A 21,335-nucleotide genomic window follows, 5' to 3' on the forward strand; every position below is an offset into this window, starting at 1 on the left:
CCTCTTGCAAGATTATTACTTTGTCTCTTCTCTCCAGAAAAGTTTATATGTAGACAACTGAAGATTTAAGGACCCCCTGAAGACCTGTTTGGGAATTGGGATAGTACAGGGGTCCTCAAGCCCCCAGCCGTGGTCCCCGTACCTGTTAGGAACTGGGCTGCATGGCAGGAGGTGAGCGGTGGGCTGGCAAGCATTACTGCCTGAGCTCTGCCTCCTGTCAGATCAGTGGTGCATTGGATTCTCATAGGAGCATGAACCCTATTGTGAACTGTGCATGCAAGGGACCTAGGTTGCACGCTTCTTACGAGAATCTAACTAATGCCTGATGATCTGAGGTGGAACAGTTTCATTCTGAAACTATTCCCCCGGTAGAAAAGTTGTCTTCCACAAAAGCAGTGCCTGGTGCCAAAAAGGTTGGGGACCCCTGGGATATGACACGTATATATGTAAGTATAAGACACTATATAAGATCTTGAAGAAAAATATAAATAGATTAATATAAATACTCTAAGCAGGGAGCAATTAATATAGGTACATGTGGCATACGGGTACAGGACAGGGCAAGCTTCATGGAGATGATGGAATTTGAAGTACTGATAGGCATTCAGAAGACAAAGCCAGTTCTACACAGTGTCAAGAAAGCAACTGACCTGTTTGGCTACCCATGAGTACTGAAATTTCCTTAAGGATAATGACTTTCTGATTGACCCTGAAGTTCCACATTGTGCCTAGTATGGATACAGTTATCTGACTCATTATGTAAGCTCAGCAACTACTTGCTGAATTCAGCCACAGTTTTTACTCATTGTTGTGGTTTCTGAGACCACTTTTCTCTGTGTTCTAACATGTTGCATGTTTGCCTTCGTACATACTTTTATTCAGGGAAAAAGGTTAAATTGTGTAATTTCAATGACTATGTGCTTTGGTTCGCTTTAAAAAGAAATTTAAAACTTAAGTTTTGTATTAGCAGGAAACAGCTTTTGATATTGGTCGAATTTTATATTTCTTAAATTATGTTTTTGGCAACAGTTACTTTTTGGGTGTGGAAATAAACATTTCTCCTCAGTTCCTTGGTTAGCTTTCAGGGAAAAGTTAAAATGGTCATGAAAGCATCAGATAAACTAATAGTAACCCCAACTGAGTATACTTTGGTTTAAATAAAAGCCAAGTGAAGTCTGTACTGCCATGGTAATATAATGCAGAAATAAGAAGTTAATATATATAACAAATAATCAAGGTTTATAGACTACATTCTTAAGAGATTATTTTTTTCCTCCCTTTGGAAAGTAGTGATATCTAAGGGGAAGAGGGTGTGGGGGACTGGCATTTTCTCAACATTCATAGTTGGATAACAAAATCCACCTAAAAATAAAACATGTACTCATATGCAAAAATGCTAAACTTACTTTTTTGATTATTGACCTTTCTTTGCACAACTCTAAAACATACTTGTCACAGTTTTGTTGACGGGTGATTTCTTGCCATTCCTACATTAGAGCAGTAAGTCCTGTGCCAACAAACAATTTATATTATTTTAATTAGTTTTTTAAAAAATCACTTTCTGCCTGATTTTATCTCTTGTGTTCATAATGTTATAATATGAGCTATTGATTTAAGCACATTTAAAAAATACATTTAATTGATTCAAGTAATATTTAATACTGGCCTACCCTGTGTCAGGCTATTTCATAGGTGCTATGGAGGCTATAAGATGAACAAAGTATTAATTTCTTGGGGCAGTCATATCTCCTACAGATTTAGTTTTTTTCAGTAATAGGATAATATTATTCTGATTTATCCACTCTGTTGTCTCTTTCAGAAATCTAACTTGAATTGGTGGGATAGTTTTAGAGAAGTCAAGAATAATGTAGAAGAGAATTTTTCTCTGTGCCAAGTCAACTGACCTGACTGGGGTTGAATATGTAGACCTCATTTCTCTTACCTAGCCTTCAGATCCAGAGTCTGAATAATTGCACATCCTTTTTACATTTGGGAACTTGACTCTTTGGGTTTTCCCTGGCCCTTTGGAACATGACTCAGGTTTTATTTTTATTGAATTATAGCAGAGTGTTGAATCATTATAATGCTTTTAACTAAAACGGAACTAATATTAGACTTGGAAATTCTTCTAAAAAATTAATATGCCTGTTTCTTAAAAACACTTAACACTCAAACACTCTGAGACATACCATTATGGAATGCTCATAAGGTAATGTATTTCAAGAGTTTCTTACTATCATTAGTATCCAGAACTATATATACTCAAAAGTATTTCAAGTATTCAAAACTATGTATATATATGTTTGCCCTCCTAATTTTTATTTTATTCAACCAATATGCAAATAATGATCTATCTGATCTTTCATTTTTGCTAATAGTCTAAAGGCCATACAATAAGTAGTTTAGGTCTGGGTTTATTTTTACTTATAACAGAACATTATTTTTAAAGTGAGATGTAATAACATGTTTTGACACTTTCCAGATCTTTCATGTAAGAAAATTCTGCCACACATCCAATACATTCTTATGGTGCAAAGGTTACTATTTTGGAGGCTAGCTTTAGGAAAGATCAAATAGCTAGATAGAACCAGAGTAAGCAACTTCAGCCTGCAGGTATTTTTAATTTTTTAAAAAGCTTTGTAAAGGAATTTTACAGAATATTTTGGATGATCAAGCTAGTGATATGAACTGGTCTTATCTGACTCATTTCTGTGTGTTAGGCATGGTATTAAGCATTTTAAAAATATTATTTTACATATGACAAGAATATTGTCATTCTCATTTCAAAGGTAAGGAAACTGAGGGTTACAAAAGAAGTAATTTGCTCAAGTTCATCCCACTAATTCATGGCAGAGGTGGGAATTGAATACTCAAGGTCTGGTAACTCCTAAGCCTGATTATAGCAAGTTTCTACCTCTTTAGAGCAAAACAGATTTATTGCTTTGGTTCCTTTTAATGTTTTAGCTTGTATCCTCATCCTTTATTTACTTCGATAAGTTTTTATAATCAATTGTAAAACATCTGTATGTCTCAAGAGCATACCTGAGATTTATTTCTATGTATCTTCATAATCTAGTACTAGGTATATAGTATAGACTTGCTGATTTATAGAGTTGAGGGACACTGTGACAAACCACTATCTTCCTTATAACATGATTTTTTTTTTTTTTGATTTGCAGGTTTTAAATGCACAAAGAGCAGGATACAAGGCAGCCATAGTTCACAATGTTGATTCTGATGACCTCATTAGCATGGGATCCAACGACAGTAAGTACAGGTATCACTTTTCTTCTCTCCTGTTTGACAGATCATTTGTAACTAAAAATTAACAGGATTTTGCTTCTCTCATTTTCTTTTTAAAAAGCAAAATTTCTTCTCTATCAGATAATCCCTCATTCTTAACTCTCTGGATGATTTTATTCATAGTAGAGATGAAAATGACTCTTTTCTGAACAGTTCTTTTTTAAACATATGTGTTTTATTTATTGATATTTTGTTGAAAACCAAAGTGGGGGAAACAGCTTTAATAGGGATAAACATGCTGAGTTAAGAATGCCATAGAGGGCGTTTTGTAATTTATTTAGAGATTCACAGCATTATTTTAGGGTATGCACATATACTAAGTAGCTGCTATAATCTGCTGGAATTCCAAAGCCACATACTTGTGCTTCCTTATACCAGTTGGTTATTAGCCCTTTGTCATACACTGGCATGTTCATAGTTTTTCATTTCAGATGGGAATGTCTTTCCTTACTCTCTACTAATTATTAGCTTGTAGGGAAAAACAAGCCAATTTTAGTGGCATAACTGGCTGTAATAAGACACTGACTTTTAAGCTGTATGCCTCAATGTAGTTTCTGTTACTCAGGGCACTATGGGGTTTTATCAAAACCTTTCTAATTGATACTAAGATGATTTACTGTCAACACTCATGATTAGAATTTATTTTATTTTATTCTTTTGAGTGCATAACCATAATATATTTTGTTATTAAGTCCTATTGATTCATATTTTCAGGGTAGAGCAAAGTATAGACATAAAGCTATAGACTGATAGAAAACACTGGAATGTATTTAGGAGTTTAAATAACTACATCCTGAAAAGGAAATATTTTATATTCCTTAACCAAAAAGTCTTCTTTTAGCCTATGACAGTATTTTCTGTTGTTTTTGTTTTTGCCCTTCTTCTTTTTTTTTTTTTCGAGATGGAGTTTCACTCTTGTTGCCCGGGCTGGAATGCAATGGTGCGATCTTGGCTCACTGCAACCTCTGCCTCCTGGGTTCAAGCGATTCTCCTGCCTCAGCCTCCTGAGTAGCTGGGATGACAGGCACCTGCCACCATGCCTGACTGATTTTGTATTTTAAGTAGAGATGGGGTTTCTCCATGTTGGTCAGGCTGGTCTTGAACTCCCGACCTCAGGTGATCTGCCCACCTCAGCCTCCCAAAGTGCTGGGATTACATTGGTGAGCCACCGCGCCTGGGCATTTTTGTCCTTCTTAACCCTAATAGAGTGAGGCAAAATTACAATATGTAAAAAGTAAAATTTATTAATACATTTCTTAGTTAATTTCTTTATATTTTAAATTATTATTTTAACCTCCTATCTGATTAAATCTTCATGACTGTAGAATCCATTAAGTACCCATAAGAAGTTTTAGCATTTCAGGAATAGTTTGACAGCTACTACATGGGAATTACAGGACTTACTTAAGTGAGTTTACTTATCAAATAAACTGGTAATGTTAGTACTACCAATTTGACACATTTTACTTCTCCTTTAACTATTTCCCTCTTAAAAAAATTATCCCAGTTGATACATCCCATGGTCAGTAACTTTTGTGATCTGTATACATTTATTGGCAAAATGGAAAGCATGCATAGTCTGGAAATAGGCCTAAATTCGAAATCAAATCCTACTTGTATCAGTTGTGTAACTTTGAGCAAGTTACTTACTCTTTGTGTGTTTTGCTAAAGGCCCAAGCCCAGGATTTAGCAAACCTTCAAGACCTTCTCAAGGGCTGAATATGTTTTGGATTGAAAAAATTGATTATTATTTGTAAACTATTTACTCTTTTGACATGTTTTCAGTAAAAATTTTGCAGGCTGAAATTGTCAGTTCCCTTTATCACTTATTTTTTCTTTGTAATACTGTAAAACCTTTTTGTGATAATCATGTCAGCCCCTAAAGAAAATATGTTCAATATTAAAAGTAGCACATAACCATATAAGCCTGCTGTTGCCATGGAAATGTTTGAACTGAGTTGTTATTCAAAGACTGCTCAGAATTTTGGTTCTTGACTTTGTTGCTTAGATTATTTTCTATGATATTTTGCTGCATCTTTGTACATGTGTTTAAACATTTTATATGTACAGAGACAAATGTTGTAAAGATCTTTACCATTTTCATCTTTGCTGTTACTTGGTAGAGGTAAGAAAAGCATGGATTTATCAGAAGAGGCTTGTATCTGTCCCTCTTTTCAAGGCCTTCCCTAGGAATACTGGTATCTTATACCAAGTAGAGATATTAACTCCTGGAAACAAAAGGAAGTTGTAAAAGCGCCTTCCTGTTGACACTGCACGTAAGGAATACACCAATTTTTATTTCAGCCAGGAACAGAATGGATTAATTCAGTGAGCCAATAACATTCTTTATCTTTAGGAGACAGCAGAAAGTGGTAGGAAGGACACCAACTCAGAACCAGGAAATATGTGTTTATTCTAAGCCAGGCTAGTTGATATATGAACCAGGTACCTGCGCCCTGGTTTAAATAAAGTATAAATGAAGATTATACTTAATCTTTATAAGCCCATTATTTTCATCTATAATAGTGTGAATAATTTTAATAATTATTTGACCTGACAAATTTGTGAAAACCTTATGAGAGAAGGTATATGAGAAAACCCATGCAATGGCAGAGTGAGAGGAGCCTAGATAAGGAGTCAGAAGCCTCTAGTTTGAGTCCAAACTGTGCAAATATCTAACTGTATAACCAGGTCAAGTTGTTAATATCTCTGGGTCATTTTTCTCTCCTTGTTTTCTTTGATTTCTTTCTTCAACAAATGCTTTTTGACAGCCTACTCTGCACTGTTTTAGGCACTGTGACTATAGCAAGTAATGATGCAGTCAGAGGCTCTGCCTTCATATCTTTCATTGAGGTAGTAGAGTGTAGTAGTTAAGAGAGTACTTTCTGGGTACTGCCTGTCAGGGTTTGAATCCCAGCTCTACCACCTAGTAGCTGTATGACCTTGGGTATATTACCTAATATCTATATGCTTCAGTTTTTCTGATCTGTGAAATTGGGATAATAATAGTACCTAAGTTATTTAGTTGCTATGAAGATTGAATGAATTAAGGCCTGTTAAGCGTCTTGAAGACTTCCTGGTTCTTAGCAATCATTTAATGATTGTTCAGCTATTACTATTGTGATTATTATCATTTTATTGCATTCTAGAGTAGGAGAGAAGAAATGAACACATAATCAAATAGATGTGCTATAATGTCAAATAGTGATAAATGCTATGAAGAAAAATATCAGCATAAGGGGATATAGAATGACAGAGATGAAAGGAAGGCAGCTATTTTAGATAGGGCGGTCAGAGAAAGCTTCTGTGAGGCATTGCAATTTGAGCACAGATCTAAAGTTAGAGGTTGAGTCATGCAGATTTCTGAAGGAGGGTATTCCAAGGAGACGGAACAAGTACAACAGCTCGAAGATAAAGCATGCTTGGTGTTTCCAAAGTGTGGCATAAAGCCACAATGGCTGGAGTAGTGAACAAGGGAGGGAGTGGGGGGATAAGGTTAGAGAAGGAGCCAGGGGTCAAATATGATGGGCCTTGTCAGCCATGATAAGGACTTTGGAATTTATTCTAAATAAGTTTTAGGCTGGGCGCAGTGGCTCAGGCCTGTAATCCTAGCACTTTGGGAGGCCAAGGCGGGAGGATTGCCTGAGCTTAGGAGTTCGAGACCAACCTGGGTAACATTGTGAAACCCCGTCCCTACTAAATATATAAAAAATTAGCCAGGTGTGGTGGCGTGCATGCCTGTAGTCCCAGCTACTCAAGAGGCTGAACCACAAGAATCACTTGAACCTGGGAGGCGGAGGGTGCAGTGAGCCGAGATCGTGCCACTGCACTCCAGCCTGGGCGACAGAGCAAGACTCCATCTCCAAGTGATTGAATGAATGAATGAATGAATGAATAAAAAATAAGTTTTAAACAGCTGTGTAAGGTAATACGACATATTTTATAAAAGGAGCACTTTTGCTGTTCTTTGGAGAGAACACTGAAGGTGAAAGATGAGCAAAAGCACCAACAGAGAGAACATTTAGAAAGCTGCTACAGCAGCCAGGCAAGAGTGATGGTGGTTTGGAGTATTAGTAGTTAAAGTCATAAGAAGTGGTAGGAATATGGCTATATTTTGAAGCTGACAGGATTTGGTATAGGGAGTAAGGGAAAGGGAGGAGTCAAGGATGATTCCAAGATGTTTAGTCTGAGAAACTAAGTGAATGGCTATGCTGTTTACAGAGATGAGAAATAGAGTTGATCGACTAATGGAAAAGAGACATTCAGAGTTCAGTTGAGAAACTTTGTTCAAAACATCCATTAGGCAATCAAATGGAGATATTGAATGGACAATTGGATATACGAATCTGGAGAGTTTGGGGCTGGATCATTCAAATTGTAATTTATCTTTGTTTGTCAATATATACTTCACAGAGTTGTTTTACAGATCAAAATAGAGTGTTTTAAAAGTATTTTGTGAAGTAAAACATACTTAGTTTTGTTTTCAGTAGATAATGTTGCCATTTTCAAGATGGCTACTCATATTTGCTTACAATATTTTCTCCCTTTTTCTTAATCATTTTATTAAAGTAAGGAGCTTTCTACATCTCTTTAGATATCATAATTCAAAGAAGCTAGGTTACTTCCAATATTATTAGCCAGTAGTTACAAACCAAAAGTTATTCCTTGAGTTTGTCATAGTATCTTCATGAAAGAAGAAAGCATCATACACAGGGTATATAATTCCAAGTTTTAAGTATCAAATAAAATAAGCTTTAAACTCCTATGTGATAGAGAAAATATCTTAGCAAGATAGAAAATATCTCCCAAATATGAAAAAAATATATAGTCCTATAACAATACCTCTGCATCTATTAAAAAAATGGAATAATGCCTGTAGCCCCAGCTACTTGGGAGGCTAAGACAGGAGGGGCACTTGAGCCCAGGAGTTACAGGCTGTAGTACACAATGGTGGCATCTGTGAATAGCCACTGCACTGCATCCTGAGCAACATAGTGAGACCCTGTCTCTAAAAAAATAAAAATAAAAATAAATGATGAGGTAGATCTGTATTTATTGACCTAACAGGATATCTGAGCTGTATTGTGTAGAAAAAAAGCTTACACTTTAAAAATTATATGATCCCATTGATATAAAAAATAAAATTTTATTGATCACGTTGATATAAAAATAGTGATTAAATATTTCTTGACTAATATTTTTTGTTTCTGCCCTCTTTGGGGCTTACGTGTTTTTTTCTGGTGTGTATGTGCGTGCGCGCGTGCGTGCGTGTGTGTGTGTGTGTGAGAGAGAGAATGTGTGAGAGTTGAATGTTTATATTTGCATAAAACAATCTAGAAGTGAAAAAAACTTACTCTACCAAGGATATCAAGATTTTAAACCTTGTCTTTATAAGGATGAAAACAATAACAGCAAAATAGATCAGTAATTTATAAGTTTAGCGGGGAGGGGTTGACTGTATGAGGGAATTTTGGTGGGTGATGGAACATTCTATATCCCAACTGTGGTTGTGGTTATAATTGTATGTATTTGTCACAACTTACAGAACTGCTTATTACTTTAAATAAAACATTTGTCCTTGGATGGGAAGGATTATGGTTTTGTTTTGTTTTCTTTTTCTTTACTTGCCTCCCCCCCTTTTAAATGCATAATGAATACGCATTGTTTTTAAAATGCAGAACAAAGTTATTTTGAAAACTATAAAAAGGAAACAAATGGGCCTTCTCTAAAGCCAAATGTGTTAAACTAACTCACAGCTAATAATGAGGCTGCTTTTTCTATTAGCAACATTAAGAGGATTGTTTTTCTTTCTATTCCTGAGTAATGGGTAATTTTTACAAAATTCTTTTTGGGTGGCATTTGATGTTGGTTTTGAATATGGGTAGAAGAGTCAAATATCTTAAGATACCAATCAAACACAAAGCTTCGCCATGAGCGCCAGGCTTACAAGGAAGTAGAAACCAGCTTTCCTACCCTATTCCCTTTCTCAACCCCTGTCAGCCTTTCAGTCTGGAAAGCCAGAGATGTGTGGTATTACTTTTTAGATTGTTGCGAAGTTGTCTTTTCTTATATTCTCTGGCTTATACGTCTCCTGGAAATGGGTATGTAAAAGAAGCTTTTTCTCTTTTTCATTTAGGAATTAAGTTATGTGTGGGAAGAAAACCTAAAATTTCTTCCTCATCTTTCTTCTCTAATAAGTTATGTCTAGAGAGGTAGAAATCAAATGGAAATATTAAAAATAAAAATTACATCTGAATCTTATAGACTATTGAGAGAATTCAGGTAATGTGTATATGCAAAATGTTAGCTTTGTTACTGTAAATGTTATGTTTCTCAACCATTTTGATGATGAATAAAATCTGCAATCTGGAAAATCAAGCAATAGACAATTAAAGTTGATTGTAATTGTTTCCAGTTGCATTTGCTGCTATTATGAAGAAAGTTAAGTTGATTATATACTAGGTATGGGCTTTTAAGAATAATGTCATTTTTTTTATACAGTTGAGGTACTAAAGAAAATTGACATTCCATCTGTCTTTATTGGTGAATCATCAGCTAATTCTCTGAAAGATGAATTCACATATGAGAAAGGGTAAGTAATGGATATAAAAAATCATGTTGCTTAAAATTCTTCTTTATATTAAGGTAGAATTATATAATATTGTAATCAAGATTATGTTTCAGAATGAACTCTGTAGTGCTAAATTATCCCTTTTTAAATCATTATGCTTTTAAGATGTAATATTTTAAAGTATTTTACTACTTTGTATGATTATGTTGAAAATACATTCATGCTAGTGAGAGTAAGTCACGCTTGTTGCTAAAAAGATAACTTTTCATTTTAAAGTTTAATCAAACTACTAGTATTTTAAAACAATGCAATTTCCGTTTATATGACATTTTCTATTAAGAAATGTTTGTATATTACTAAAAAGATATTTTATGTATTATAAACACAGAATCCAAAACATTGTGTTAAGTGACTAACATTTACAAAGGCAAAAAGTCAGTTTTCAAGTTTTAGAAGCTTGGTTTGAATGAGAACTTTTATATGAAACTCTTCTCCCCTACCCCCACAAAATAATCTCATTACAAAGATAACATAGAGACTGAAATTAACTTAAGGCACAGCTGTCTCAGCTAATATAGAAAACAGAGAAAACGGTACAATGAACACTTCAGAACTTCTTCCATGACACAGATCCCCAAAACGTAGTTGACCAGAACAGACTTTGGTCTAAGAGGAACAACAACAAAAATAATAATAAAAACAGCTAATATTTATTGAGCATTTAGCAAAGCTGGGCACTCATGAAAGCAAGACTTCTACATTTTGTTATCCATTTAATCCTCACAACAACCCTCTAGTGGTTGTTATTATTATCACTTATTATCTACATTTGCCAGAAGAGAAACTGGCACAATGAAATCCAATTCTAATTATTTAGGGGGAAAAGAAATCCACGAATATTTCTGTTTGAAAATGCATAAAAAGAAGAGGGTAAGGTTTTCTGTTTACTGTTATTGTTAGTTCCCCACTACAGTGTTGATATTTAAAATACTGTTTACATATTATATGCTCAGAACATTTTTTTTAAGTTAAGGAATGTAATTTTGGAAGTTGTATCAAAAAACAATTATGCAAAGTGGTGTTTTGTCAGCCGTGTTTGCTTGGTTAAAAGAGGGGAGAATTAGTACTTGCTTTTACCTCAATATTGCTCCCTCATTTAGAATACTTCTATATATTTTAATATGTATTTTAAAGAGTAGTTTTTGTTTTTAATTATAAAACCATACTTTTAAAAATTAAAAAGTAATATATAGATACTAGCAAAATATGGAAAAATTGAAATATAAAACATTTAAAGTGAAAGTCTCTATATGACACTATTGTTTAACAACTACTGTTTTTTAAAAAGCCCTTTGTTTTTCCCCATATTTGATTATTCACCTTAATTAGTGATCACATGCTCATAAAATGGAACCATACAGTACCTAATAATTTGTAACTTGCTTTATTTACTTAATGTTTTGACCCTTTCCAGGTGAATACAAGTTTACAAACTCTCTTATCCCACCTCTTGGCTACAGATATATTGTGGCATTAAAAAATGTTTGAATTTTAAAAAGTTAAATAACATTCCAAATAGAATTCGAGGCAACACCCCATAATCAAACAAATTAATATATCTGCAATAAATATATGGCTATTTTTTCATGTCAGTTCACTTCAAGTTGACTGTCAAATGAATTGCAAACGTTATTTTTTAAAGCTTTTTAGATTTTAGAATTGATCATAAGGAATTGTAGACCTGTACATAAAGATCTACTCTATCTATCTATCTATCTATCTATCTATCTATGTATCATCTATCTGCCTACCTACCTATATCTATCATCTATCTATTTATCTGTCTATTTATTATCTATCTACCACCTACTTTACCCTAAAGCCCCCTCTCTTTCTTTCAGTGGGCACAACTAGGAAATATGTATGGCTTTTAAAGATACAATAAATCATGAGTGTAACTGTTGCTTCCAATTTAAATTCAAAGGTCTAGAATTTTTACTTTATTGATCTTAAATGGGTATTTTATTTTTCTATGCTGAAAGACACCAACATAATAATATATTGTCTTTTCTAATTGTAAAGTATGTACACAACCAACTCAGAAGAAGAATATCAATGCTATTACCAACATTTTTAAAAAAAACAGTTCTTTCTCTCCTTAGAGTATGTCATAATAGATAAGTTAAAGTTAAATTATTATCATTATTATTATTATTTTTGAGACAGGCTGTTACTCTGTTGCCCAGGCTGGAGTGCAGTGGCATGATCTCAACTCACTGCAACCTCTGCCTCCTGATCTCAAGCAATCCTCCTACCTCAGCCTCCCCAGCAGCTGGGGGCTACAGGCAAATTATTTTTTTTAAAAGATAAGTGAAATAGTCTGTATGCTGATGTTATAAATTGAAAACACAGGTTTATTTGATTCATTTGCTTTCAGAGTTTGGAGATTGCTCCCCTTACCCCTAAGTGTGATTTTAAAAATTATATACAAACTTTAAGTCAAAATCAATGGAACAATGTATATTCAAAGAAGTTCAGATTCTAAGTATCATCCATCTTGTCCATCTTGTTCCTCTCCTTACCTTATAAGTAACAATAAAAAAAAGATTTTGATTTATTTAGTTCATTAAATTTAAAAATATGTAGGAAAATATATATCTCCTCTCCCCTATCTTCTACCCTTACTGCATAAACAATATTCCCCATCCTGCTTTTCCTTGAGTAGACAGAGATATTCTTCATTCTTTTGTACAGCTGCATAGAACTCTTATTTTGTGGATGTTCCAGTTTAATCAGCCAGTCCCCTGTTGATCAGCATTTGAATCGGTTATGTTATTTTATAATTATAAATACTGCTGTAATGCATAACCTTATGCCCAAGTGTTTTCATGTTTTTGCCAGTATACTTTTGGAATAGATTTCTAGAAGTGGGATTGCTAGTTCAGAGGTTAAATGTATATGTATTTTTGCTAGATATTGTCAATTCCCATCCATAAGGGTCATGCCAACAGTTTATGAGGGTGTCTCTTTTATTGTACCCTCACCAACAAAGTTGTTGTCAGATGTTTTTGTTTTTGCTAATCAGATAGGTGAGAAATGGTATTCTATTATAGTTTCCATGTGTATTTCTCTTATTACAAGCACATTTGAGCATTTTTTTCTTATGCTTAAGTGCTACTTATATTTTATTTTTTATGAGCCGTTTACCTCTAGGCCAGTTTTTCGTATTAGAGTATTGGTCATTTTCTTCCCTATTTTTAGAAGTTCTGTATTTTATTAGGTATGTTGGTCCTTTATGTTTTAATATTACAATTTTTTTTGTATTTTGAAATTTTTATTTCGCTATGGTGTTGGTTTTTTTTTAATGTAATCAAAAATCAAATATCTCTTCCCTTGGGCTGTTGGTCTTGAGTCTCAATAAAGTTTTCCCTACTCCTGTGTTATAGAGGAATTCACCCACATTTATACTTGTATGGTTTTGTTTTTAACATTAAATCTCTGGTTCATTTGTAATTTATCCTATATATGGCTTGAAGAATGGATCCAATCATATCTTTTTCCAAATAGCCATCAGTTATTCCAATGGGTTTCTTTTTTGTCCTTCCCAATGGAATTTTTAAAACAATTTTATTAAGATATATCTCACATACCATAAGGTTTACCCATTTAAAGTGTAAAATTCAGTGATTTGAGTATATTTATAGAATTCTGCAGCCATCATCACATTCTAATTTTAGAACTTTTTCAATATCCCAAGTAGAAACCCCATACACACTTGCAGTCACTTCCTGTTCTCCAGTCCTTCTTCATCCACTCCAGCCCCAGGCAATCACTAATCTACTTTCTGTCTCTATGGATTTGTCTATTCTGGTTATTTCACATAAATGGAATCATATAATATTTTATGATTTTTTTTCATTTAGTGTAATGTTTTCAAGGTTCATCATATTGTAGCATGTATTGGTACTTTATTCTTTTTATTGTTGAATAGTTTTCCATTGTATGGATATACCACGTTTTGTTTATCTATTCATCAGTTGATGGATGGACATTTAGCTTGTTTCCACAACTTGGCTATTATGAATAATGCTTTTTTCACTATTTGTGTACAAATTTTTACATGTGCATATGTTTTTATTTCTCTTTGGTATATACCTAGAATGGAATTGTTGCATTATGTGGTAACTCTGTGTTTAACACTTTGAGGAACTGCCAGACTTTTTCCCAAAGTGCCTTCACCAATTTATATTCACACCAATTTATATTTTATATTCACACCAGCAATGTATGAGGGTTCCAGTTTTTCCTTCCAAAGGAATTTAGTAATCAACTGGTCTAGCTTCAGAAAAACCTGATGAGATTTTTATTGAGATTACATTATATTCATAAATTAATTTAGGAAGAATTGACATTTTTAGGATAAGTCTCCTTATTCAAGAGTGTGGTATGTCCTTTCATTTGTTCACTTCTGCTTTTTTTTTTTTTTTTTTTTTTTAATTCAGAAAGGGTCTCACTCCAGTTGCACAGGCTGGAGTGCAGTGGCGCCAGCTCACTGCAGCCTTGATCTCCGAGACTCAGGTGATCCTCCCACTGCAGCCTCCTGAGTAGCTAGGACCACAGGCATGCACCACCTTGCCCAGCTATTTTTTGTATTTTTAGTAGAGCTGGGGTTTTGCCATGTTGCCAAGGTTGGTCTTGAACTCCTGGACTCAAGCAATCTGCCCGCCTCAGCCCCACAAAGTGCTGGGATTACAGGCGTGAGTGAGCCACTGCGCCCAGCCAATTCTGTTTTTATGTATTCAGCTTTGTTTTTTTTAGTCCAAAATCCATGTGAGATAAACATTTCTTGTTAAATTTATGCCAAGGTATTTTATTGTTTGCTATCATAAGTGGAGTCTCCTCTTTCGTTACATCTACTAACTGGTTTTTATTTGTACAGCTGAAAGCTCATTTTTGAGTGTGGATATTATAACCTGCAATTTGACTTAATTCTGTTACTGTTGGTGGCAGTTTTTTCACATAAATAGGAATAGTTTTATCTTTTCCTTCCAATTCTTATGCTTCGAATTGCTTTCCCTTATCTAATTGCATTGGTAATAACTTTAACACCATGTTAAATAGTAGTAGAGATAGGCATCTTTCCCTTGTTACTGCTCCCTTTAGTAAGAAAGCTTCTCATTTCCTCTTTAAATAAGATTCTGGTTTTTTATCATATTAATGAAGTATTATCAATTATTGTTTTATTGTACTTTATTCTTTTTAGCTACTGTTCACTCTTTTAACTGATTTTAAAAAGGATGGTATATTCTGGATTTAACAATAGTCCATTGTTTAGATATATCCTAATTTACTTAGCCAGTAAGCCACTGGCTATAAGCATGACCTCTGGAGTAAGAGCTGTGTGGATTCAAATCCTGGCTTCCATCACTTCTTAGCTGTGTGATCTTCAACAAAAAATTTATTATCTCTGGGCTGTAGCCTCTCTCCTCATTAAAATGTGAACAATAATAGAACCTACAGCATATAGCAGTGCTGGAAGGATTAAACACATTAATAAAATTCTTAGAAGAATACCTGGGACACAGTAAATGCTTCATAAATGTTAATGCTTACCTTCCAATTTTTGTCTATTACAGAAAGTGCTCTAATGATATCCTTGACCATATACTCTGTGCAATTGCACAAATGTTTCTTTAGCAAAAGCACCTAAAAGTGGAATTTTTTTGATTAAGGAGAAACAGTTTTAAATTTCAGTAAACAATTGTCATATTTCCCTTTAAAAAGGGAAACCAGTTATGTTTCCACCAACATTTTAGGAAAGCCAGTGTTTTCTCCTACTCTTGCCAGAAATACATATTATCAGTCTTTTTATGGCCTCCCAATCTGACAAGAAGAAAATGAGTTGGTCTGATTAGCATTTCTTTATTCACAGGGAATAGTTTTATAAACTGTTTGTTGTCCTTTGTCAACTTTGGTATTTTAAAAACTTAAATTCTAGAAGCATTTTGTAACTTTTATTAGGGAAGGCAAATTATTGGATAACATACAACTTTTACAAGTTGTGGGCAGAGACAAAGCTTGTTTTTGATCAGAGTGAGTAGTGTGGTTCACTGGAGGGATTGCTGGGATGTGGCCTTTGGGAGGGTATTTAATCTTCATGGACATATTTTCTCTTTTGAAAATGAAGAGTTAGAACAAAGAACATTGAGGTTCCTTTAAGATTTCTATATTCTCTCTGATGGTTAGGGATTCTATTTTTTCATATTTAATCCCTAGCACTGGGCCCATTGACTATATCACAGTAGATATTTAGTAAATTCTAATGAAATTAAACTGCTTTTATACTACCTCAGAATTCCTCAAGAAGACGGAGCAGTGCACTGGCAGTAAATAGGGACACAGGGCTGAGCACAGAGCCTGTTTATTAAGTGATGTAAGATGTTTAATGAGGCAGCTGTGAGCTTTGTCTGAAAGGAGCAAGTTCAAGCAAGTAAGTGGGGCTATCCAGCAGTTGGGCTGAATACAGGTTATTGCCTGGAAAGCTGATCTATAGGACAGAATGCTCTGCTGTGTGGCTGTAAATCCACTGAGGCTCAGTAGTTTGATTGGTGGGGGTTGGATGTCAGAAAAGAACAGACAAGGCTTCGTGTGTCAACAGAAGGATAGGGAAATTAGACAGGTTATTATTATCAAGCTTAAGCCTAGGCAGCTGGTTTGAAATTAGCCTGGGAAGTCACACAAAGGAAAATAAGACCCTATTTTCTGGGTTGCTTAGGACTCTGCTTCAATGATCAAATCTTAGCTGTAGAGCTCATAAGATGTGCTGTATTTAGGCATGGACATGCAGGCAGTGTGGTAGGATACTTACCTGTTTAAATACCTTCTTCCTCAAATACAGATTAATCTGGGACTATGGCAAGGGTGAGTCTGCAAGTTCAGCTGTGGGAGACCTGGGCTGACAGAAGAAATAGAAATGGAGCCAAAGGACTGAAATTCCATTGTAGTTCTGTTGTAGTTCCCTGTATCATCGCTATCACCACATCCACCATTAGCAATTTGGTTAAGAAAAAAACAGTATCTTGAGTGTACATTGAGCTTTTGATTCAAGATGCTCAAAACCTTTTTTTTTTTTTTTTTGAGATAGAGCCTCACTATGTCACCCAGGCTGGAGTGCAGTGGTGCGATCTCAGCTCACTGCAACCTCCACCTCCCGGGTTCAAGCTAAGGTTCCAGCCTTAGCTCCTGGGGTAGCTGGGACTACAGGTGCTGGCCACCATGCCTGATTAATTTTTTTTTTTTTTGTATTTTTAGTAGAGATGGGGTTTTGCCATGTTGGCCAGGCTGGTCTCAAACTCCTGTGGCCTCAAGTGATCCACCCACCGTGGCCTCCCAAAGTGCTGGGATTACAGGCGAGATGCTCAAAATCTTTTATCAATTGATGACCCTTTAAAATCCTCACAATATATATTGACAGTAAACTAAAATGGCATTAGTTTACAATGGAAAGCATTAACAGGATATGTGGAATGTGAGATTTAGAACCTGGGCGTATAAATCTTAGCATAATGCTTACTGGGAAATTCTGAAATCGATTCCATTTCTGTAGTTACAAACACACAGGAAGTTCCTAGTTCACTGGGACTTCCTGATTTGTTCTTTTAGCTTGCTCCTTCTCACCTAGAAGCTCTGTTTATTTCTGAGCAACCCTGGGGCTTGTCTCATAGGACAGGACTTATTTATTGCATCAAGGCTGAATGTGCCTTAGGAAGTCATAAACATAAAAAGAGAAGAAAAAAAAACAATATGAGAGTTGTAAGCCTTCCTACTGCTGAGATACTAAGTTACAATGGGTTGAATTTAGGATATGCAATAGTCTGGCTTCTAAACCCTGACAGTGTTTATTTATAGCAGGTCAGTGGCTGTGGGGTAGGGAGGTTATAGAGGATTAGCGTCTCATGGAAAGACTCTTATACTTGAAAGTGGTACCACTGGCTCAGGGCAGTTTCAGAGGGTATGTGCCGAGAACAGGGATATTATTTGCAGAGCTGGCTGGCCTCGTGCTGGAAGAGATGGCATCAAATAGAGCAGCTTAGGCCCTGCTGCTGCTGATTTTATTTTTTACACTGATGATATATTAGTTACTTTAGTATTTTGTGCAAAGCTATACAAGTGTGTGTGAAATCCTTTGTTATCCCCCATTCTGCTGGAAAGTGGAGTAAAAAGCTACTTGTATTCTAGCAATTGTAGCAATTTTTGGAAAGTTTAAATTATTGGGGTAAATTCCTGGTATTTTCTTTTTTGTTTGTTGAAGCTTGATAGAGCCCCTTGTGTGTGTGTATAAGAAATAATAGCATGAAGATTTAAAAATAGCCTCGGAAAGAAATAAGTTGCATACATGTTATTTGTCTTAAGTGCTTTGGTGTCCTAAGCACCTCTGTATGAGGAAAGGAGTAAATCTGTTTTTATTTTCCTTTATACTGAGAACGATTGTTTTGCATTGAACCTTTCTGTTATGAAATACCTGGCTTCACTGCTTAAAAAATTAACTAGCAGTGGATAACAGAATAGCTTTGCTGGCACCATACTAGTCTGGTAGTGCCCAATGGAGTCATCTGTCATATCTGTCATATTACTGAGCATTATACAGACTCTTCCCTAAACTAAGGATATTTTTAATGCAGAGCTTTGATGCCATGTAAAATTTCCTCATGCAACACAAATGATGTGCTTATTCTGATTACAGTTTTATTTCATGGGTCCCTGTCAATTTTTATAAAGATAATGTCACAGTAATAACATGGTTACCGATAAATGAGAATTAAGGCATGTAGCATTTCCTATTCCCCACCTTACAACATACACATTTCTGTAGTTTTTTTCAGTCCAGTGGTGGAGAAGGTGGGGGATATACAGGAAGCCGTAACTCTTATGAATTATTTGACCAGTTTTTCATTCCATATCTCATAGATGATTGTAGAGTATAGGACCTGTATCCATTGTACCTGATACAACAGATACATGTAAAGCAGATAGGGAGGAAACAGTGTAATTTTTATCAATACTGACTCTAGAGTTTTTCCATAGGAAGAACTTATGAACAGTAATTTGATTGAGGTGGAGGTTCTTTTTGGTACCCAAGGTACTGCCATGATTTTACATATAAAATATAACTTTTGCCCTGTTTACTAAATTCAATAAACAACATCTCTAGACCTGCCATGGTGGCTCATGCCTGTAATCCCAGCACTTTGGGAGGCCAAGGCAGGTGGATCACCTGAGGTCAAGAATTCAAGACCACCCTGGCCAACATGGCAAAACCCTCTCTACTAATAAAAATACAAAAATTAGCAGAGTATGGTGGCAGGCACCTGTAATCCCAGCTACTCAGGAGGCTGAGGTAGGAGAATCACTTGAACCCCGAAGGTGGAGGTAGCAGTGAGCTGAGATTGCACCACTGTACTCCAGCCTGGGCAGCAGAACAAGGCTCCATCTCAAAAAAATTAAGATAAAATAAATAAATAACTAACATATCTCCAGGGTAGACACGGTAAGTATTGATTGGCTAGTTTTCTTTACCCAGTTTAATCATATAGGCATGCTATTAGGAAAAATATGTAAAATAGACTTAAAGATGTATAAAGCATTACTTAAATTATTGAAAGTCCTATTTTAGAAAATGAAATATATGTAGTGAATTTAATTGTAATGTCTATATGTCTGTTTTTAAAAATATTTTTTCCTGTTTTTAATTAACATCAGAATTTAACAACTCTTCATTTCTCAATGATTGATTTTTGTTTTCTTCTAGGGGCCACCTTATCTTAGTTCCAGAATTTAGTCTTCCTCTGGAATACTACCTAATTCCCTTCCTTATCATAGTGGGCATCTGTCTCATCTTGATAGTCATTTTCATGGTAGGTACATTAACTTTTAATAATTTTTAAAAAATAGTATGGATGAATCTAAAAACATTGTATTGAGTGAGAGAATTTAAACAATATGTGCATAAAAGAGCACATATTGTATAAATTCATTTATATGAAGTTCTAGAAAAAACAAAGATAATGTGAATAGGAAAAAGTAAGAATGGTGATTTCCTCGGTGGGGGTTAGAGAGAAGTGATCAATTTACTGAAAAGAATACAAGGGAACTTTTGGTGGGTGACAGTCGTGTTCTGTATCTTAATAGAGATGTGGGTTGCAAAAATGCATGGCATTTGTCTGGATTCACCAAATTAATTGTGTTGTACATTTCATTATATGTAAATTTTACCTCAAAACGAACTGTAAAAAAAATGTACTAAACCAAGTAATGATATGCATGCCAAAGTATTTTAGGGAAAGTACACTGATATCTGCAGCTTACTTTAAAATACACTGGAAAAAAATAAGAGGAAAAAGTAAGATGTATTAATGGGTAAATAGAGATGTGACAAAAAGCATATTAAAATGTTAGTTATAGAATCCAGGTGGATATATGGGCATTTATTGTAAAATTCAACTCTTCTGTATGTTTGAAATTTTTTATATTAAAGTATGAAAAAAATAATGTGAGAGCTTAAGGTTAAAGGGGAATGACGTATTATTTCTCCATAACGGTGGTTATCAAAATATGGTCACAAGACTATTAGTAGGTCTGCAAGGTGAAAATTATTATGTAATAATATTAAGGTAGTATTGTCTTTGGTCACTCTCATTCTCTTAGAGGTGTATAGTAAAAATTTCTAGAGGCTACATGATGTGCAATATCAAAATATTTGAAAACAGAAGCAGTTTGAAAATCCTCTGTATTCTATTTGGACAGATATTAAAATAGATTTGCAAAGATATAAAACAGTCCCACTCTTCTTGCCAACTTCTTTGTCATAAAGAATACATATTTTAATATTCAGTACATTTATTATGATATTGAATTCATAGATTAGTTTAAAGATTAAATGCTATCTTTAAAATGTTCAGTCTTCCTGTGATGCTATGGTATTTTAAAATTTACTTATTTAGGTCTTTCCATCAGTTAAATAATTTTTTTCCTATAAATGTTTTGCATGTCTTTTTTTAGACTTATTACACATATAGTAAGTTTTTCTTGCTACCAACAAAGGGATTTTTGAAATTATATTTTGTAATTGGTTATTCTTATAATTGAGTATTAGAGCATTGCTTTTTATTAAATGTTTAATTTTGGAATAATGTTAAGATTTACAGAAAGTTTGCAAAGAAGAGGATTCCTGTTCATCCATCATCTACTTTCCTGCATTTTTAACATTTTACATTGCCGGGAGACTTTTGTCAAAACTAAGAAACTGACATTGGTACATTACTATTAACTAAACTCCACATTTTGGATTTTACCAGGTTTTTCATTAATGTACTCTTTCTGTTCCAGGATCAAATCCAGGATACCACATTGTATTTCATTATCCTGTTCTCCCTCTGGTCTATGACAATTTTGCTGTTCTTGT

At 34.6% G+C, this 21,335-nt stretch overlaps 1 protein-coding gene across 3 annotated transcripts in view; it reads left to right on the forward strand.

Annotated features, from left to right (window-relative positions):
- The window catches only part of RNF13 (ring finger protein 13), a 167,513-nt gene that overhangs the window by 91,094 nt on the left and 55,084 nt on the right, over positions 1-21,335 (forward strand). The window contains exons 5-7 of one of the 3 annotated variants that reach the window (XM_003256271.4): positions 3,180-3,267; positions 9,805-9,895; positions 19,683-19,788. In XM_003256271.4, the coding sequence (XP_003256319.1) occupies positions 3,180-3,267; positions 9,805-9,895; positions 19,683-19,788 (285 nt within the window). Of the gene's footprint in view, positions 1-3,179; positions 3,278-9,804; positions 9,896-19,682; positions 19,789-21,335 lie in introns of all 3 variants that reach the window. The other 2 variants (XM_030822710.1, XM_030822709.1) reach the window with 2 other exon arrangements.

The sequence above is a fragment of the Nomascus leucogenys genome, chromosome 11 (assembly GCF_006542625.1).
Source record: "Nomascus leucogenys isolate Asia chromosome 11, Asia_NLE_v1, whole genome shotgun sequence".
Lineage (NCBI taxonomy): Eukaryota > Metazoa > Chordata > Mammalia > Primates > Hylobatidae > Nomascus > Nomascus leucogenys.